This window comes from Dipodomys ordii, unplaced genomic scaffold (genome assembly GCF_000151885.1).
Source record: "Dipodomys ordii isolate 6190 unplaced genomic scaffold, Dord_2.0 Scaffold6, whole genome shotgun sequence".
Classification (NCBI taxonomy): domain Eukaryota; kingdom Metazoa; phylum Chordata; class Mammalia; order Rodentia; family Heteromyidae; genus Dipodomys; species Dipodomys ordii.
Window position 1 is genome coordinate 111,377 of NW_012267222.1, and position 20,288 is coordinate 131,664.

The 20,288-nt window shown below is 50.3% G+C and overlaps 1 protein-coding gene across 1 annotated transcript in view; it reads right to left on the reverse strand.

The window, feature by feature from the left end:
- Nucleotides 1-506: 506 nt before the first annotated feature.
- Ssu72 (SSU72 RNA polymerase II CTD phosphatase homolog (S. cerevisiae)) overlaps nucleotides 507-20,288 on the reverse strand; it is a 36,158-nt gene continuing 16,376 nt past the window's right edge. The window contains exons 2-5 of the mRNA XM_013035735.1: nucleotides 15,710-15,853; nucleotides 3,712-3,851; nucleotides 2,872-2,990; nucleotides 507-943 (exon numbers count right to left, since the gene is read on the reverse strand). Coding sequence (XP_012891189.1) covers nucleotides 842-943; nucleotides 2,872-2,990; nucleotides 3,712-3,851; nucleotides 15,710-15,853 — 505 coding nt within the window. The 3' untranslated portion in view covers nucleotides 507-841. The remainder of the gene's footprint in view (nucleotides 944-2,871; nucleotides 2,991-3,711; nucleotides 3,852-15,709; nucleotides 15,854-20,288) is intronic.

The following is a 20,288-nucleotide window of genomic DNA, read 5'->3' on the forward strand; positions in this document are numbered from 1 at the left end:
CCTCCTCCCCAGCCCCTGGGATGCGGCCCAGCCACGCTTGCCGGCCCCGGGAGTGAACACCTGTCCGCCTCTCCCCAGACGCCGGCTGGACCCTCCTGCGAGCTCCGCCCCCTCCCCTGCCCGTCGCTGCGGGATCCCGCCTGGACGGTCCCCGCAGGAGGGAGGACCCCCAGGCAGGGGTGCTGGACCGCCCCAGGCCCCATCCACAGAGGGCGCCAAGGTCAGCAGAGCCGGTGTCCGTGTGGGTGTGGGCCGCAGGCAGGCCGAGGTAGGCAGGAGGCAGGGATGGGGAGCAGAGGGGTCAGGCAGGCCGTGACAGTGGTAACCAGCAGGCCCGGGCCTCTCTGAGTCCAGGGCTGTCAGCTCATAACCCTTCCGTGCCCTGGCCCAGACAAGCCTTCCTTCAGGATGTGGGGTCCCGGAAGGGACTGCTGCCCAGGCACACGGCGTGGCCACCCTGACTGAGCAGCGCAGCAGGTGCGCTCACGGCGGGGGCAGGACACAAGTGACCAGCAGCATGTATTTATTGGTAAGAAGACACACCCATGGCTGTATTTGTACAATCCAGAATTTGGGTCCAAACAGGCTGGTGGCAGACACATGCTGGGGGCTCATGTGCTAAACCGTTTTCCTTTTTTGGGGAGGGGGGAAGGTAAAGGAAAGTAGGGCTGAAAAGAATGTTTTTTAATTGACATTTCTGTATGCCTCATTTTTGTATTTACATTACATGACGGACCACCCCATCCACCTGCGCCAGCGAGGCGAGGAGGAGGAACAGGTTCAGTGAAGGAGACACAGGAACCAGGGCTTCAGAGGGCTCTGCAGGAGGCAGCCAGGCAGCTCAGTAGAAGCAGACCGTGTGCAGGAAGGCTCGGCCACTCTTCTCCTCGAACTCCTGCAGCAGCTCATCGATCTCGTTCTCCATATCCTCCGTGTGCTGGATCTGAAATAACACAGGGTCCTGAGCCATTGAGTGTCCCCCACCCAATCCTGCCCCATGTGAGGCTTGCCCCTTGCACGCATAGAACTGGGGTGCAGGGCAAGGCCTCTAGGACATCCTCCTCAGGACGGAGGGCCCCAGGCCTGCCCTGGTGGCACCCGCTGTGGAAGGATGGGTCAGACACCCACTGACCACAGCAGAACCCTCCCTGGGAGCAGAGTCGGATGTGGAGGGGGCTCTGGATACGCAGGAGCTGGAGACAGGCACCAAAGACCTTGTCAACCAGTGCTGTCCATAGCTTGCATGTGTGAAGTGAGACACTTGCTCGATACTGACCAGCAAGGAAGCTGTGCTGTGGCCATCCTGGGCACTGGGCTGCGTATCTGGCGCCCTCTCAGCTGAAACCCTCAGATGCAGCCAGGTTGCGCATGCCCTAGGAGCACCCATGCTGGAGTGAAGCAGGCTGGGTACTGGGTGGTCTGCAGCCCCCTGGGCCCATCCCTGGCTGGCGCTGCTTCCGAACAAGGAGGAGTCTGTGACACCTTGCATGCATTTCACATGGACATGTCTCCAGCATTTCTAATTTTATTTTATTTTGGTCGGTCATGGGGCTTGAACTCTGGGCCTGGGCACTGTCCCTCAGCTCTTCAGCTCAAGGCTAGTGCTCTACCACTTGAGCGATAGCGCCACTTCAGGTTTTCTGGTGGTTTAATAGAGATAAGAGTCTCACGGCGGACTTTCCTGCCTGGGCTGGCTTTGAACTGTTATCCTAAAATCTCAGCCTCCTGAGTAGTTAGGATTACAGGCGTGAGCCACGAGCACCCAGCTTTTTTTTTTTTCCCCCTTTTTGCCAGTCATGGGCTTGAACAGGGCCTGGACACTCTCTCTAAACTTCTTCCGCTAGAGGCTAGGACACTACCACTTAAGCCACAGTGCCATGTTTGGCTTTTTGTTTATAGGGTACTGAGGAATTGAACCCAGGGCCTCATGCATGCTAGGCGAGCACTCTACCACTGAGCCACCTTCCCAGCCTATCTCTAGCCTTTCTCCTGTATAGCAGACAGCTCTACTGCTGAAGCAGCCACACTGGGCCTTAACACACAGGATGGAAGGTCTCATCCTGCGTGCCCCCCTCCCCCCACTCTTCTCTACCAGCTCAGGCCTGCCTACCCAACATTCCCACTGGTCCTGCACACTAAGTCATGACTTTCATGGTTTCTGTCCCTATGCAGACAGCTGCTCTAAACAGATCCCAAGAGCACCGGGCAGGGCAGGCACGGGACAGTTTCATAGCATACTGGCGTGGCAGCGTGGCCATGTCAGAGGCCAGAGTGATCAGGGACCCTCGGGAAAGGTCAGACGCCCTGACAAATCCAGAGGGCAGGAGGGCACAGCAGGCTGGGTGCTGCCTGGAGGCCTTAGACTGGCCACTGCTTACGCTGCTGTGTCTCCCACAGGAGGCGCCGGGCAGAACTGGGAGATGTGGTGGACAAGCCATCTGTCCTGCACACCTGTCAGGCCAACCAAAGCACCAGGACAATTTCTGTTGAGGTTTCTGTGCTAGTGCTGGAGCTCTGCCACTAAACAGCATGGATGTCTATTTTTGGCATCCTACTGGGTAACTTCCGTGTGTTTGCCTGGGCTGGTTTTGAACCTCAATCCTTAACTCAGTCTCCTGAGCAGCTAGGCTAATGAGCTGCCCAGTGCCCAACTGTTACTCTGGCAGATTGGTGTTTGGATGAACGCAGGGCACTGCAAGCCACAGGCAGGGGTTCTACCACGTGAGTCACACCTCCAGCCCTACCAGCCTGGGCTTTAAACTAAAACCATGAGGCAGACCCTCTAACACGCTCGTGGTGGACTGAGCTGGCAAGAGCTGCAGCACAGGCCAGCCCAGCGCCCCTGCAGGGACTGCAGGCGCGTGTACTCACACACTGGCAGAGCTCACAGATGAGAAAGGCCCCCAGGGTGGCCTCTTCGTGGTTGTCCTGGATGTCCACATTGACCACGTGAACTGGTTGGCAAGTCTCCTGTTCTCTGGAGTTCAGATCTGAATGGGACAAAGTAACACAAATGGGGGCAGGGGGTGGGATCACACAGCAGGCGGTAGATGGAGCCCAGCCCTTTGCCCTACCCCACCTGCCCCTCCTCTGAGGAAGCCCCCACGAACACACTCCAGTGCTTTCACATCAATAGCGTGTGTGTATGTGTGTGTGTGTGAGTCCTGGGGCATGAACTCGGGGCCTGGGCACTGTCCTTGAGCTTCTTTTGTTCAAGACTAGCTCTCTACCACTTGAGCCATAGCCCCACTTCCAGCTTTTCTGGTAGTTAACTGGAGATGAGTCTCGAAGACTTCCTGCCCAGGCTGGCGCTGAGCCCTGATCCCCGCACCTCTGTCTCTGGAGCAGCCAGCTAGGATACAGGGTGAGCCACCAGTGCTCGCTCCACAGCACTTTCTACACAACATCAGTATCCCTGTGAACAAGTCAATGGCAAGGTCAACAAGAACAGTGGCCAGCACATTGGTGGTTCTGTCCTGGTATACTCAAGTAGAAAGGTCTGGAACATCTGCTATGCCCACTCCTTTGCTTGTTCTTCCTAGACCCCAAACCCACAGGTATCTGAGCAGGCTGGAGTGGGCTGAGGACAGCACCCCAGGACTCACAGCCCCACCTGCACCCTGAGCTGGAGACAGCCCTCCCGGCCGGCACCGTGCGCACAGCAGCCCAGCAGCACGCAGGTGGTGCGGGCAGGTTGCTCTGTACGCTCACCTTCCACCACCTGGTCATAGACTCTCTCTTCACAAGTGAGTATCAGATCGAACAGGTCCTTGCAGTTCTGGAACCTCTCTGGCCTGGGCTTGATTCTCTTATTTCTGTCCAACATATGTAAAATGCCATTCTGCGTATAGCTGGACACTGGAGTCAAGGAGCTTTAGACAAACAGCTTCTGGTCACCATTGTAAACATGCTCACATCCCGCCGAGCCCAGGCCCTGGTCCTCCCCACTGGGCTTGGGGAGAACCACGGTGGCTCCTCTATGAGGCCTGGAGACAAACTCATGCTGGGCAAGACTGCACAACCCCAGCCGCAGAGTAGCTCAGGCTACTGTGACGCGGCACAGAGCAGACACAGGGGCCTGCCTGCTGCAGAGCATGACTGTTCTCTGTCAGTGCCTTCTGTCTACTACCTTCTTTCCCTGCGTTGTCCATGAGCACTGGTTGAAATCCCTTTACTACGTTTTTGTATGTGGAGGTCCTGGGGCTAGAACTTAGGGCCTAGGCATTTAAGCTTTGTGCTCAAGGCTAGTACTCTACCACTTAAACCACAGCTCCATTTCTGGCTTTTTTAGTAGTTTATTAGAGGTAAGAGTCTCACAGACATTCTTGCTGGGACTGGCTTTGAACCATGATTCTCAAATCTCAGCTTCCTGAGTACAGTAGTAGTTATGATTACAGGCATGAGCCCCAAGCACCCAACTCTTTTGTGACTTTTTCCCTATTCTTTCTGCCTCTTGCAAGCCAGCAGAGTGTCAACGCCCTCTGAACTACAGCCCAAGAGCAAAGACACATAACCAGCTCAGTGGAAGCTAGAAAGATGCGAGAAGTCACATAATTCCTGGAGGAAAACTACAGCAAGGTAAAAGCAAGGAGGCAAGGTCCACAGTGGCTGCTGTCAGTCACTGGGAAGCAGGGAAGGTACGCGAACCGGCTGAGCTCAGGAGAGGAAGCAAGTGGTGCTGGCCCGTGAGGTGAGTCCAGCAGGCCACCGACCACGGAAGTCTGCGAGTACGCACCTCTCCAGAGACAGAGATGCAGTCCCCAGCACGCGCGGCCCAAGAGCTCACTCACCCTAGGCATCTGACAGTCAGCGGCCAGCCATCCATTGAGTCTGTTTTAGGGAAACAAGACCGCTTAGGAGATTTTTGGTGCTGGGGAGAGAACCCAGGGCCTCGTGTCATCTAGGCACACACTCCACTGATGAACTCCTGGATTTAGGAAGTGTTTTGTCAGTTAATTTAAATAAGCTCATATTATTTTTAAAAATATCGTTCCTACTATCTAGACAGTAGAGGCGGCTTTGGCATACACTCGTGGCCGGGCGCCTCTGGGTCCTGCTTCATTGGCTGGCCAGCCTCAGCCTCCTGACACGCCCCACCTCCTGCAGTTAGGCTGGGAGCAAAGATCCTGGGGAACGTGGGTTTCAGCAAGTCCTGGTGGGAGTGGTTGCAGGGCCCTGCGGGGTCCTGCCACCCCCTCAGCCCAAGTAGGACACCCGACAAGCACGGCTGCACTCATTTCTCAACACAAAATGAAGATTCCACGTAACCTCCAAAAGTGGGGTCAACACCAGCTAGTGAAAGCAAGCCTCAGATACTTAGTTCAAATTCCAGTCTCAAACCCAAAAGAAAAGACCCTTGTGACCAAAGTGTGGAAGAGAAAACTGTACCGAGCAGGCAACGAGGCTGTGTCCTGCCAGGAAGGTCGCGCCCCACCAGGCGGCTGGGCTGCCCAGGCGGGAAGGCCTGTGGAGGAGTGGAGGTCTCCTAGGAAACTAACCCTAACCTGGTCTTTGACCAAAATCAAACTTGAATTTCCCTTTCACATTACACAGGAGCAAAGTGCAGGTGAGACTGCAAGAAGCAGGAGAGGTAAGAGAAAGCCAGCACAGCCAAAGACTTTATTAAAGTGAAAGCGAGGCGCAGCCTGACAGATCTGTGTCACCGAGGTCCTTGCGGGGAGCGCAGCAGCCTGAGAGCTGGAGGAAGGCAGAACCCGAGGCTGCGGGCAGCATCTGTCCCAGAACGACATCTGAAGGAGCAGGCGCTGGTCACCAGTCGGGGAGGGCTGTGACAATGCCATGGTGCCTGTGGCTCCAAGGAGAGGCTGTGGAGTGAGTGGTGAATACAGGCCCGAGCCAGGTGGAAGCCAGGGTAGCGGGAGACCCCACCTTGCACTCGCTCTCAGAAGGGCCCGGGGCCCCCAAAATGTGTCAGACCAGGTCACCCCAGACCTGGGAGATCTCTACCACAGGCATCCACCACAGCCCGGACAGAGCCACACCAGAATGATCTCAGCAGAGAACCACCGAAGGGCAAACAGGAGACATCGAGCATCCTGGAAGCTTTCCTCAAGAGAACATATTTCTAAGAAGATCCCACAAGGAGGCTGAGAAGACTGACAGAGGCAGACAACATAGGGAGGCCTGGGTTAGCCTTGGGCAGATTCTCCAGGCAGCCACCAACGCTGCTGTGCCCTCTGGACACTAAATGATATGGAAAAGACAAGCAGGTGAGCTAGAACATAGCTACAATTGAGGATGTTACTTTAAAAGAACATGATGGCTCACACCTATAATCTTAGCTACTTAAGGTTGATCTCAGTTCAAAGCCAGCACAGGCAGGAAAGTCCATGAGACTACTACATCCAAGAAACCAGTCAAAACCCAGAAGTGGTGCTGTGGCTGACGTGGTAGACCGCTAGCCTTAAGCTGAAGAGCTCAGGGACAGCGGCCAGACCAAGTAAAGCTCCAGGACACACACACACACACTGTCTAAAGGAAGCCAACACACACACACACACACACACACACACACACACACACACACGCACATGCTTGTCCAGGTGGCACTGGAGGGCAGGGAAGGAAGCTCAGTGGTAGAGAGGCAGCCTGCCTGCATGAAGCCCCCAGTGGTAGAGAGGCAGCCTGCCTGCATGAAGCCCCCAAGTTCAGTTCTTAATAATTCAGTACCACAGCCGGGAGCTGGTGGCTCACGCCTGTAATCCTAGCTACTCAGGAGGCTGAGATCTGAGGATCTCAGTTCAAAGCCAGCCCGGGCAGGAGAGACCGTGAGACTCTTATCTCCAATAAGCCTGAAGTGGCGCTGTGGCTCAAGTGGTAGAGTGCTAGCTAGCCTTGAGCAAAAAGCAGCTCAGGGACAGCACCCAGACCCTTAGTTCAAGCCCCAGGACTGGCAATAATAAAAAATAAAAGGTTCTGGAGCTAGCCTGTGCCTGCCTTGGCCTGTCTGTGCTTCTTCTTCTTTTTTTTTTTTTCCAGTTGTGGGGCTGGAACTCAGTTCCTGGGTGCTGTTCTGGAGCTCTTTTGCTCCAGGCTAGGGCTCTACCACTTTGAGCCACAGTGTGAATTTTGGTTTTCTGGTGATTAGTGGTTAAGAATCTCAGTCTTCCCAGCCTGGGCTAACTTATAACCATGACCATCAGATCGCAGCCTCCTGGGGTATTTAGGATTACAGGCATGAGCCATTGGCGCCCAGCCTCAATGCCTTTTCTTTATTCTACCCAATCACCAGCATCTTCCTAATTCTACAACACCTCATTCAAGATTTTCCATCTTCCTGGTTTACTTGTACATCCAAATACATTTCATGCAGGGGTACTGGGGTTTAAACTCAGGGCTTTGTGCTTCATAGCAGGTCATCTACCTGCCAGGTACCAGTGGCTTATGACTGAAATCCTAGCTACTCAGGTGGCTGAGATCTGAGGATCGGGGTTCAAAGCCAGCCCAGGCAGGAAAAGTCCGTGAGACTCTTATTTCCAATACACCACCAGAAAACCAGAAGTGGTGCTATGGCTGAAGTGGTAGAACACTGGGACAGCATCTAGGCCCAGAATTCGAGCCCCACGACTGAAAAAAAAAAAAAAGAAGTTTTGAAAAAAAGCTTCCAATCTTTTATGGCCAGTGTCTACCTAAAGTATGCAGGACGGGGTTTGCCTAGGCCACCTGACATACCAGCTTTGCAGCCTGGTTCAACCCCACAGAACCTGCAGTTACTTGTTCATTTTGTTGAATACTCTTAAGTTACACATAACGGAGAATAAGCTGCAAGGCAGAATTCTAAGCCAACTTTCCCCAAATGCCTGACTGACAGTAGCTACCCTTGGCCCTCAAGTTTCAGAAGTCCTGGGCCCAGTGGCAATGCCGCTGGTCACTAGGCTACAAGGACAGGCAGACAGGCTCCAGCAGAGAAGAGACAGTCAAATGGCTCCAAGGCAACTTACTGGACAATTTAATGTTAAATGAAAATGTATTCAAAGGAAGACTGAAGAAAATGCTGGAACCCAGACCCTCAATTGCTCACTACAGGACTACTCACTCATCTCCATCTCCAAGAGCCAGGGACCACCTGGGACATGTCAAAGTCAAATGGGAAAGCAGCATGGGCTTCTAAGAAAACAAAACTATCTGGGCACTGGTGGCTCACGCCTATAATCTTAGTGTCAGGGGCTGAGCAGGCACGGGTGGGTGCGGGGGTGGGCTGCGGGGGCCGCAGATTCCAGCCACTGCCTTGACACTGGAAAAGTGCTTCCTGGATCCAGATGGGACTCAGGACACAGCTTTTTGTCCCCACCAAATAAAAACGAGGAAAATGAACATGGCCTGAAGCAAGAATTGGTAAGGCTCTACATAAAGGGAGTTTCCAGAAAAATGCCACTGGTCCTAGCTAACCTGCTAAGAGATGGCATGGAGGGAACCCCTCCCCCCAAGCTCCTCTGTTCACCCAGTCCCCAGGGTGGGAGCCATAGCGCTCTGGCCTCCTGCAGTTCCAGGAATCCTCTTTACCTCCTACCCCAAGATGAAACGATGTACACAATGATTGGAAATAACAGGCTGGCCCAGGCCCTAAAAGATAATGAGACTCACATGAACACATGAAGAGATGAGACATAATCTAATATCCAGAGGTGACCAAAGAAGATACAGAACACATATCGGCAAGGTAATACAGAGCAGAGCACTGGTGGCACACATTGTCATTTCAGCCCTGTGGAGGCTGAGTTCAGGAGAATCAGAGGCCCAGGTGAGCATGGGCAGAAAAGTCCCAAAGATCCCAAATCAGGCAGAGGAGTGTGATAGCACACACTACAGAGCCTGAAACAGGCAGACTGTAGGGCAGTGGTTCAGGCCTTGGCTTGGATTTCTTGGACAGGAAGCCAGACTCATCAAAAAACCAGCTCAAAAGATGTTTGGACCCGTGGCTCAGCAGTAGAGAACCTGCCTAGCAATGCAAATCTCTAAGTTTAAATTGTAACACTGGAGCTGGGCGCTGGTGGCTCACTCCTGTCATCCTAGCTACTCAGGAGGCTGAGATCTGAGGATCTCGGTTCAAAGCCAGCCCGGGCAGGAGAGACCGTGAGACACCAGAAAACCGGAAGTGGTGCTGTAGCTCAAGTGGTAGAGCGCTCGCCTTGAGCTGAAGAGCTGAGGGACAGCGCCCAGGCCCAGAGTTCAAGCCCCACGACCGACAAGACAAAAAAAAAAAAAAATTGTAACACTGGGGAGGGGAGGATAGGCTAGAGGCTCAATCTCCAGCAAGGCACCTAGTTCGGCCCCATTTTAAACAAAAGGCTAGCAAGCTGGGTCACACAATAAACTGTACTAACAGCGGGGTGCTGGTGGTTCAAGGCAGTTACCACAGGTACTCAGGAGACTGAGACAGGAGGACAGGGTTTGAAGAGACCCAGGGGAGCAAAGACCCATGAGACTCATTGCCAATTAACCACCCAAAAGTTGACAAGATGGAAATGTAGCTCAAAGGTAGAAGGAAAGGCTTGAGCAACACAAAGCACTGTCAGTTCATACTTGTAATCTTTTTGTTGTTGTTGTTGGTCGTGGGGCTTGAACTCTGGGCCTGGGCACTGTCCCTGGGCTCTTCAGCTCAGAGAGTGCTCTACCTCTTGAGACACAGTGCCACTTCTGGCTTTCTAGTGGTTTTATTGGAGATCAGAGTCTCATGGACTTTCCTGCCCGGGCTGGCTTTGAACTGTGATCCTCAGATCTCAGCCTCCCGAGTACCTATTACAGGCGTGAGTAGGGCTTCATACTTGTAATCTTACCTAGTAAGGAGGATGAGATCTTTGGAACACTGTTCAAAGCCAATGCTTGCAGGAAAGTCTATAGGACTTTATCTCCAATTAACTACCAAAAAGAAGTAGAGCTATGGTTCAAGGGGTAAAACACTAGCCTTAAGCACAAAAGCTTAGAAACAGTGCCTAGGCCTCCAGTTCAAGCCCTAATATTAAGCAGAAGCATGCACATGCACATGAGCATGTGCGCACGCACGCACGCACACACACACACACACATACATCAGTGGCTCATGGCTGTAATCCTAGCCACTCAGGAGGCTAAGATCTGATTCAAAGGCAGCCTGAGCAAAGTCCATGAGGCTCTTGTCACTGATTACCAGAAAAGCCAGAAGTAGAGCTGTGTCTCAAGTGGTAGAATGCTAGCCTTGAGCAGAAATACTCAGGGAGAGTGCCCAGGCCTGGCAGGAAAGGGGAAAAAGAAAAAAGGAAAGGAGCAGGGCACTGGTGGCTCACGCCTATAATCCTAGCTAGTGAAGAGGCTGAGATCTGAGGATCGGGTACAAAGCCAGCCTGGCCAGGAAAGTCCATGAGACTCTGATCTTCAATAAAAACACTAGAAAGCCAGAAGTGGCACTGTGTCTCAAGAGGTAGAGCACTTACCCTGACCTGAAGAGTTGAGGGATAGCGCCTAGGCCCAGAGTTCAAGCCCTACAATCGACCAAGAGAAAAAAAAAAGAAAGAAAGAAGAAGAAATGAAGGAGGTCTATTGTAAAGATAGGGTGTTGCTTGATGCAGTGTGCCTAGACTGTGCAAGGTCTTGGTTCCATCTCCAGAAGTGCAACAAATAAAGGAAGTGGTCACATGACTAAGTATCAAGGGCTGCATGTTTCAAACAGTGCATTATGTGGTTGGTGATTCTTTTTTTAAAGACTGTAATGAAGCCTGGTGCCAGTGGCTCTCATGCCTGTAATCCTACTCAGGAGGCTGAGATCTGAGGATCGCAGTTCAAAGCCAGCCCAGGCAGGAAAGTCCGTGAGACTCTGATCTCCAATAAACCATTAGAAAACTGGAAGTGGCGCTGCAGCTCAAGTGGTAGAGCTCTTGCTTTGATCTGAAGAGCCCAGGGACAGTGCCCAGGCCCAGAGTTCAAGCCCACGACTGACCAAAAAAAAAAGACTGCAATGAATCCAGAAAGGCTATTTATGTGTGATATAAGGATTGCCCAGGCTGCCCCAACTTGTGGGCCTAGATGACCTCTCCGCCTCAACCTCCCCAGAAACTGGGATTGCAAGTGCGTCTCCGCTACAGTCTTTCTTTTCCTCCCTCCGTCCTTCCCTCTCTCTCCTTCACCCTTTCTCTCCCTCCCCCACTCCTCCAGTCCTGGGGCTTAAACTCAGGGCCTGGGTATTATCACTGAGCTTCTTTTGTTCCCAGTTGCAATCTACCACTTGAGCCTAAGCACCACTTTTCGGTTCTTTTGCTTTTTTGTTTCTGTGGTACTGAGGAATGGACGCCAGGTCCTCAGGCATGCTGGGTAAGCACACTACCACAAAGCTGCATTCCCAGCATTATTTTTGTTGGTCATGGGGCTTGAACTCTGGACCTGGACACTGTCCCTGAGCTCTTCAGCTCAAGGCAAGTGCTCTACCACTTGAGCCACAGCACCACTTCCATTTTTCTGACTGGTTAATTGGAGATGAGAGTCTTATGGACTTTCCTGCCCTGGCTGACTTGAACTGTGATCCTCAGATCTCAGCCTCCTGATAACTAGGATTATAGGCATGAGCCACCAGCGCCAGGATTAAAAGGTATCTGTGGCTCAAGTGCTAGCCTAGAGCTCAGGGACAGCATCCAGGACCCAAGTTAAAATTCTATGAGCACCCGAACCCCAAAACAGTAATCAACCCTTGCCGAGCACCGGTGGCACATGCCTGAAATCCTAGTTACTCAGGAGGCTGAGACCTGAGGATCGCGATTCAAAGCCAGCCTGGGCAGGAAAGTTCGTGTGACTCTTATCTCCAATAAACCGCTAGAAAACCAGAAGTGGTGCTGTGACTCAAGCAGTAGAGCGCTCACCTTGAGCTGAAAGCACAAGGACAGCGCCCAGGCCCAGATTCAAGCCACACGACTGACAAAAAAAAAAGAAAACAAGCAGTTTAGTTTTACTTCAACAAGGTTTTTATCCCAGTGTTGCAAATACAGCCTCAGAAATTCCCAAAGGCAAGAGAGTAACACAGAACAGCAAGCAGACCCTCAATCCTGCCCCACTTCTGCTTAAGGAAATAAAAACGGCCAGGCACCAGGGGCCCACAGTTACTCAGGAAGCTGAGGTCTAAGGATGGACGGTGGAAGCCAGCCTAAGAAAATCTGTGAAACTCTTATCTCCAATAAACAAAAAAGCACCACCACCACAAAAAACCACACCTGGAAATAGAGCTGTGGCTCAAGTGGTAAAAGTGCTAGCCTTGAGCTAAAGAGCTGAGGGACAGTGCCCAGGTCCAGAGTTCAAATCCCATGACTCCTCCCACCCCCCCACCCCCCAAATCTCAGAGTCAGTGCCCAGGTCCTGAGTCCAAACCTTAAGATCAGCACAAATTAAACCCAACGCCTATTTATAGCCAATGATTTAAGAAATAGTTCCTGACTCACAATGGGTCAGTGTTCCCAACGGTGCAGAAGTGATAGGCATTCAGTTGAAGCAGTACTTTGAGTTAGGACCTAAACATGTGGATATGCTGTGCAAGCTGTCTCTTCCAGCCCCAGTGGGAAACAACCTGTCCCATGTGGCTAGGCTGTAGGTTAGCTTTTTGTTTTGTTTTGTTTTTTGTAGGTCATGGGGCTTGAATTCTGGGTTTGGGCGCTGTTTGTATGCTCTTCAGCTCAAGGAGATAGCTCTACCGCTTGAGCCACAGCACCACTTCCAGTTCTCCAGTGGTTTACTGGAGATAAGAGTCTCATGGAGTTTCCTGCTGGGGTGGCACTGAACTGTGATCCTCAGATCTCAGCCTCCTGAATAGCTAGGATGACAGGCTGAGTCACCAGCGCCTGGCTATAGGTTTAGCTTTCAACTGACAGCACTGTTGTGTATGGGTACAAACATACACAATCACATCATCTCCTCCCTTGGAAAAGTGATCACTTCACAGAATACCATTTTATACATCGGGGTTCTATCCGCTTCTGTAATGTTATTCTCAAGATTTTGGAGGTCTGGCTCAAAGGGTAAGAGTGTAAGCCTTGAGTGAAAAAGCTAATAAGCAAAATAGCTGGATGCTGGTGGCTCCCTGGCTGAAATCCTAGCTACTCAGGAGGATAAGACCTGAGGATCACAATTCAAAGCCAGCCTGGGCAGGAGAGTCTGTGCAGTAGACTTCTATCCCCAATTAACTACCCAAAACACCAGGAAGTACAGCTGTGACTCAAGTGGTAGAGCACTAGCCTTGAGTGAAAAACCTAGGCAAGGGGCTGGGAAGGTGGCTCAGTGGTAGAGTGCTTGCCTTACATGCATGAAGCCCTGGGTTCGATTCCTCAATACCACATAAGCAAAAAGAAAAAAGCCGGAAGTGGTGCTGTGGCTCAAGTGGTAGAGAGCTAGCCTTGAGCTGAAGAGCTGAGGGACAGCACCCAGGCCCTAAGTTCAGGACCCACGACCAGACCACAAAAAAAAAAGAAAAAAAAAGCCGGGAGTGGCACTGTGGTTCAAGTGGTAGAGCACTAGACGAGCTGAAGAGCTGAGGGACAGCGCCCAGGCCCAGAGTTCAAGCCCCACAACCGGACCCAAAAAATTAAAAGAACAAAAAAAAACACACAAAAACCTAGGCAAAACAGCCCTGGCCTGGATGGAGCTCAAGCCCCAGGACTGACACACACATAAAAAGTCTCAAAAGTTTTTGTTTTGGGTACAGGAACTGGGGATTGAACTCATCCTCAAACTTTTGCTTGGTTACAGTAAGACAGACACAGGCTTCTTACTGCCTGCAGCCATCTGCTTCTCTTGGTAATTCTGTACATACTGTGAATGTTATAAATATGCAATGCACTGGGTAGAAAAGGTTCCCAACTTGTTTCAAAGCTTCCTGGGCTGAAGCTAGAGTCAGTTCTTATAAAACGTGTTAAGGGCCAGGCGCCAGTGGCTCACGCCTGTAATCCTAACTATTCAGGAGTCTGAAATCTGAGGATCACAGTTCAAAACCAGCCTGGGCAGGAAAGTCTGTGAGACTCTTATCTCCAATGAACCACTCAGAAAACTGTCAGTGGCCCTGTGGCTCAAGAGGTAGAGTGCTAACTTTGAGCTGAAGAGCTGAGGGGACAGCACTCAGGCCCAGAGTTCAAGCCCCACAACTGACCAAGAAAAGAAACAAATGTGGAAAGTGTAGCTAGCTAGGTGTCATTGGCTCAAGCCTATAATCCTACTTAGGAGGCTGAGATCTGAGGTTCAAAGGTTGGAAGCAAGCAGGAAAGTCTGTGAGACTTTTATATCCAATTAGCAACCAAGTAGCAGGAAGCTGAACTGGGATCAAATGGTAGAGTGCTAGCCTTGAGCCCCAGGATGGGCACACACGCACACACAAAGTGGTGCCCTGTGACAATCTGATATATAGAGTTTAATTTAGAATAAGAGAGTGTGAACATTTACATTACTGTTTTTATTTCTCATGGAGTAACCAGAGCTTAAAACTAGGATGGTGCTAACTAAATAATCTTCAAAAGCAGAGGAAAATTTAACAGTACACAGGCTTTAATATTATATAATGAGGGCTGGGAAGGTGGCTCAGTGGTAAAGTGCTTGCCTTGCATGCCTGAGGCCCTGGGTTCAATTCCTCAGCACCACATAAGCAAAAAGAAAAAAGCTGGAAGTGGCGCTGTGGCTCAAGTGGTAGAGCGCTAACCTTGAGCTGAAGAGCTGAGGGACAGTGCCCAGGCCCAGAGTTCAGGCCCCATGACTGGAGGCCCCCCCCCAAAAAAAAAAAGTCTCATGAGCTTTACTGCCCAGGCTGGCTTTGAATCAAAATCCTCAGATCTTAGCTTCCTGAGTAGCTAGAATTACAGGCTTGAGCCAGTGGCACCCAGCTTTGATTTTGCAGCAACGAGGGTTTAAATTTAGAGCTTTGCACTTACCAGGTAAGAACTCTACTATTTGAGCCATACTCCAAGTCCTTTTTCCTTTGTAATTTTTCAAGTAGGATCTTTTTGCTCAAGCTGACATAGACTGTAATTTTTTTGTTTTCCCCTAGTCATGGGGCTTGAATTTGGTTTGGCTGGACACTGTCTCTCAGCTCTTTAGATCAAGGCTAGGGTATTACTACTTGAGCCACAACACCACTTCTAGTTTTCTGGCAATTAGATGGAGATGAGAGTCTCACAAAACTTTTCTGCCCGGGCTGGCTTTGAACCGCGATCCTCAGATCTCAGCCTCCTGAGTAGCTAGGATTACAGGCGTGAGCCACCAGCGCCCGGCTTCTCATGGACTTTCTTGCCCGGGCTGGCTTTGAACCAGGATCCTCACATCTCAGCCTCCTACGTAGCTAGGATTACAGGTGTGAGCCACCGGCGCCGGGCTGCAAGTAGGGTTTTCATCAGGCTTGAGCCAGAGATGGGTGTCAGTGAATGCAAACATTAAACTCTCTACAGGGAAAGGAGCAGGGCCATCCTGCAGTGTGTCTGCTAATCCCTGCCAAGCTCTGCTTAGTAAGGCATAGCTTTCCCTTCTGCCTGACCATGTCAAAGTGACTTTTCACTTTTTTTCTACAAGCACGCTCTCAGATGACCACTGCCATCAGTGAGGGATCCAGCCCAAAGCGATGTTGGCAGCATACCACACCTGCTGCATCCTCTTCACCCAGAAAGCCTCCCTGAAAGGTGGAGTCAAGAGTGACCACCCTCATAAACCACACCTGCCAGAAGACTACCCTGCGGTTCTTTAGGGGAGCCACGGATACAGTTCTTTGTCTTTCCTGAGAAGATCATTGTACATCTGGTCATATGTGGTTTTGAAATCATAGACATTGGGCTTGTCTGGTGCTGGTCCCGGGAGCTTCACGTGAGTTCCTGTGCCAAAGGATCGTACGCTGAATCCTCGCTTGCTGGAAGACACAAAAGAGACATCCTCGTTGGAGAAATGGTAATAGACTGATAAAACCTCACTTTTTTGTCAATACTAAGTTTTGAACTCAGGGTCTTCCTAAGCAAGTGCTCTATCACTTGAGCCATCTCTTGTTCTTGATGCAAACAATTTCAGCAAGTTTCATTGTTCTATTTCCATGCATGCACATAAAGAACTTTGTTCAGGCTGGGCACTAGTGGTTTAAGCACTGTAATCCTAGCTACTCAAGAGGCTGAGATCTAAGGATCACAGTTTGAAGCCAATGCTTATCTCCAATTAACCACCCCATCCCTCCAAAAAAAAAAAAAAAAAACAGAAGTGAACTCTGACTCAAGTAAGAGTTAGAAATGCAAAAGGAAAATGCCCAGGTTCTGAGGTCAAGTCCCAGTACCAGCACTGAATAATTTTTTTTTTCCCTGGTGGGTCATGGGGCTTGAACTCTGGGCTTGGGCGCTGTCCCTGAACTCAACTCAAGGTGAGCGCTCTACTACATGAACCACAGCACCACTCCCAGTTTCCTGGTGGCTAACTGGAGATAAGAGTTTCACGGACTTTCCTGCTGGGCTGGCTTTAAACTGTGATCCTCAGATGACAGCTTCTTGAGCTGGCTTGAATAAATTATTAAATAATAAAGCACTTCAGCCATATTCATCCTCATTTGTCTTCTCCATTGCTATGCTCCCTCTTGCTGGTACTGGCCCTTTATCACAGCCTGTCCTGTCATTCAATTCTTCAAGCATATATTAATTTTTTTGGGGGGGTCCGGCCGTGGGGCCTGAACTCTGGGCCTGGGTGCTGTCCCTCAGCTCTTCAGCTAGCACTCTACCACTTGAGCCACAGCACCACTTCCAGCTTTTTTCTTTTTTTGCTTATGAACCCAGGGCCTCATGCATGCAAGGCAAGCACTCTACCACTGAGCCACCTTCCCAGCCCATTTTTTAAAAATTTTTTATTTGGACATGGGGCTTGAACTTGGCCTGGGCACTGTCCCTGAGCTCTTCAGCTCAAGGCGAGCACTCTACCACATGAGCCACAGCACCACTTCCAGTTTCCTGGTGGTTTATTGGAGATTAGAGTCTTACCGACTTCCTTGCCCAGGCTGGCTTTGAACCATGATCCTCAGATTTCAGCCTCCTGAGTAGCTAGGATTACAGAGGTGAGCCAACAGTGCCTGGTTAAGTCTTTATTTCTTATTTAAACTCAGGATATTTAGCAATCTCTGGAAACATTTTTTTGTTTGTCACAACTTGAGAGGGGTACTACTGAAAACAAGTTGCTTATCATCCTGATATGCAAAGTTTCCTCCATGCCTCATTCAGCCCAAATATCAGGAAGAGCCAGTACAATAGTAATGTAACTAATAATCCCACAGAAGGGACAAAGGCATGAACATAAAGCTCAAACATGAGTTATGTGGGACTGGGAAGGTGGTCAGTGGTAGAGTGCTTGTCTTGCATGCATGAGGCCCTGGGTTTGATTCTTCAGCACCACATAAGCAGAAAAAGCCAGAAGTGGCACTGTGGCTCAAGTGGCAGAGCGCTAGCCTTGAGCTGAAGAGCTGAGGGACAGTGCCCAGACAAGTTATACAAATAAAGCAGTTCTATTTTACTAAAATGAGAAAAAGAACACACAAATACTGTTCCCTCACCTACCACATTTTCAAAACTCAACAAGTACATGGGTAGAGGAGATAAGACAGACTCGGGTTAAAGGCTAGCTCAGACAAAACTTTGTGAAACCTCATCTCAACCAATAAAAAGCTGAGTGCAATGGCAGGCACCTAGCACCCCAGTGCTTAGGAAGCAAAAATATAAGAATCACAGTCCAAGCTGTGCACCAGTGGCTCAGGCCTGTCATCCTAGCTACTCAGGAGGCCAAGATCTGAGAATCGAGGTTCAAAGCCAGCCCAGGCAGAAAAGTTTTGTGAGACTCTCATCTCCATCTAATTGCCAGAAAACTAGAAGTGGTGTTGTGGCTCAAGTAGTAATACCCTAGCCTTGATCTAAAGAGCTGAGAGACAGTGTCCAGCCAAACCAAATTCAAGCCCCATGACTAGGGGAAAACAAAAAAATTACAGTCTATGTCAGCTTGAGCAAAAAGATCCTACTTGAAAAATTACAAAGGAAAAAGGACTTGGAGTATGGCTCAAATAGTAGAGTTCTTACCTGGTAAGTGCAAAGCTCTAAATTTAAACCCTCGTTGCTGCAAAATCAAAGCTGGGTGCCACTGGCTCAAGCCTGTAATTCTAGCTACTCAGGAAGCTAAGATCTGAGGATTTTGATTCAAAGCCAGCCTGGGCAGTAAAGCTCATGAGACTTTTTTTTTGGGGGGGCCTCCAGTCATGGGGCCTGAACTCTGGGCCTGGGCACTGTCCCTCAGCTCTTCAGCTCAAGGTTAGCGCTCTACCACTTGAGCCACAGCGCCACTTCCGGCTTTTTTCTTTTTGCTTATGTGGTGCTGAGGAATCAAACCCAGGGCCTCTTGCATGCAAAGTAAGCGCTCTACCACTGAGCCACCTTCCCAGCCCCTCATGAGACTCTTACGTCCAATTAACCAACAAAAGGCCAGAAATGGAGCTGTGGTTTAAGTGGTAGAGCACTAGTCCTGAGCAAAAAAGGGACAGTGCCTAGGCCCTTAGTGCAAGTGTCAGGACTTGGTCTCGCTTGTATGTGCGTGTATGCGTGCGCGTGCATGCTCTCTCTCACACACAAAGCAAAAACAAAAAAACTCAAAACAAGAGTGGCGTGCAAAGCTGTCATCTTAGCACTCCCTATGCTAAGGAAAGATAATCACATGAGTTCTGGGCCAGCCTGAGCCACTAAGTGAATCTTTGGAAGAATAAAAGTCAAAGGCCTGCTTTGGGCTCCTCCCTCTCCCTGCAGCATCACAGATGGTATACAACCAACAGGAACAAAAAACATCTGGCAGGTGGTAAAGAAAGAGCTTTTTCTCAGGGGTAGGGTGATTAAGACTACTCATTGCTGGTAAACATTTGGTTGGTCAGTCTCTGTAGCCATTCAGAGTGCTGCAAAAGCCAACAAGTGAGCTGGAGTGGCTCACACCTGGAATCCTGCTACTCTGGGGGGTTGAGATCTGAGGATCACAGTTCAAAGCCAGCCTGGGCAGTAAAGTCCATGAGACTCTTATCCCCAATTCATCACTAAAAAGTTGGAAGTGAATCTGCTCAAGTGGTAAGAGTACTATATTGAACACAAAAGCATAGGGACAGTACTCAGGCCCCCGAGGAGTTCAATCCCCAGGATGTACACACAACCACACACACAGAGCCAATAACCTGAGTGTCTATAGCACATAAAATAAGCCTAACTAACCAGAGAGTGATGCAGGAGGACCCCAAGCTCAAAGCTAGCTAGGCAACTCAACAAGAATTTGTCTTAAAATAAGAAAAGGGATAAGGATATAGCTCAGAAGTAGAACAATTGACTAACATGCATAAGACCCTGGGTTCCAAAGCCTGTAACTGAAGTCATGAAGCAGCCAAGAGAAATCTCTCATGTTGCATGAACCTACCATGTCTGACACCTGCAAAGGACCAAAGTCAATAAAGCCGATCTCACTGCTATAAAATTGAGGTAGCTGGTCTCCTGAGACTCCACTGAGACACACACACACACACACACACACACACACACACACACATACACTACTGTTTTAAGTGAATCTTGTATGAGGTAGCTGAGGTGGCTGGTACACACACACACACACACACACACACACACACACACACATACACTACTGTTTTAAGTGAATCTTGTATGAGGTAGCTGAGGTGGCTGGTCTCCTGAGACTCCACACACACAAACACACACACACACTACTGTTTTAAGTGAATCTTGTATAAAGTAGCTGAGGTGGCTGGTCTCCTGAGACGCCACTGACACACACATACACATACACACACACACACACACCCCTACTGTTTTAAGTGAATCTTGTATGACCAAAACGTGAAAATGTGCATTACTGAGAAAATGAAGTGATTATTACTAAATTACTGAAACCAACCCTGGTTCTGCAGAGGCAGCCTTTCTCATTTGGGTGTCCAGCTGTGCAAAATCCATGTCTACCTTAAGCCAAGCATTTGGTCAAGCACATGAAAGGGCTATGACTCAAGGACATGTGTCCAGACCTACACACCGCTGATCTGCTGTGAACCTGCCCCTGGCCACTGGGAACCAGACCTGAGGGTGCCCAGGGTTTGGGTCAGGTCACTTGCCTGTCACACACTTCCCAGGCCAAGCCTCCATGGACAGAAAGCAGCCCACCAATGTAAATCATGGAGCTCCAGCACTGGCTGTACTGGGTACCTGGGTTAAGGATGGAGAGGACAAGATAAAAATCTGCCTCCTCAGGCTGGGAAGGTGGCTCAGTGGTAGAGCGCTTGCCTTGCATGC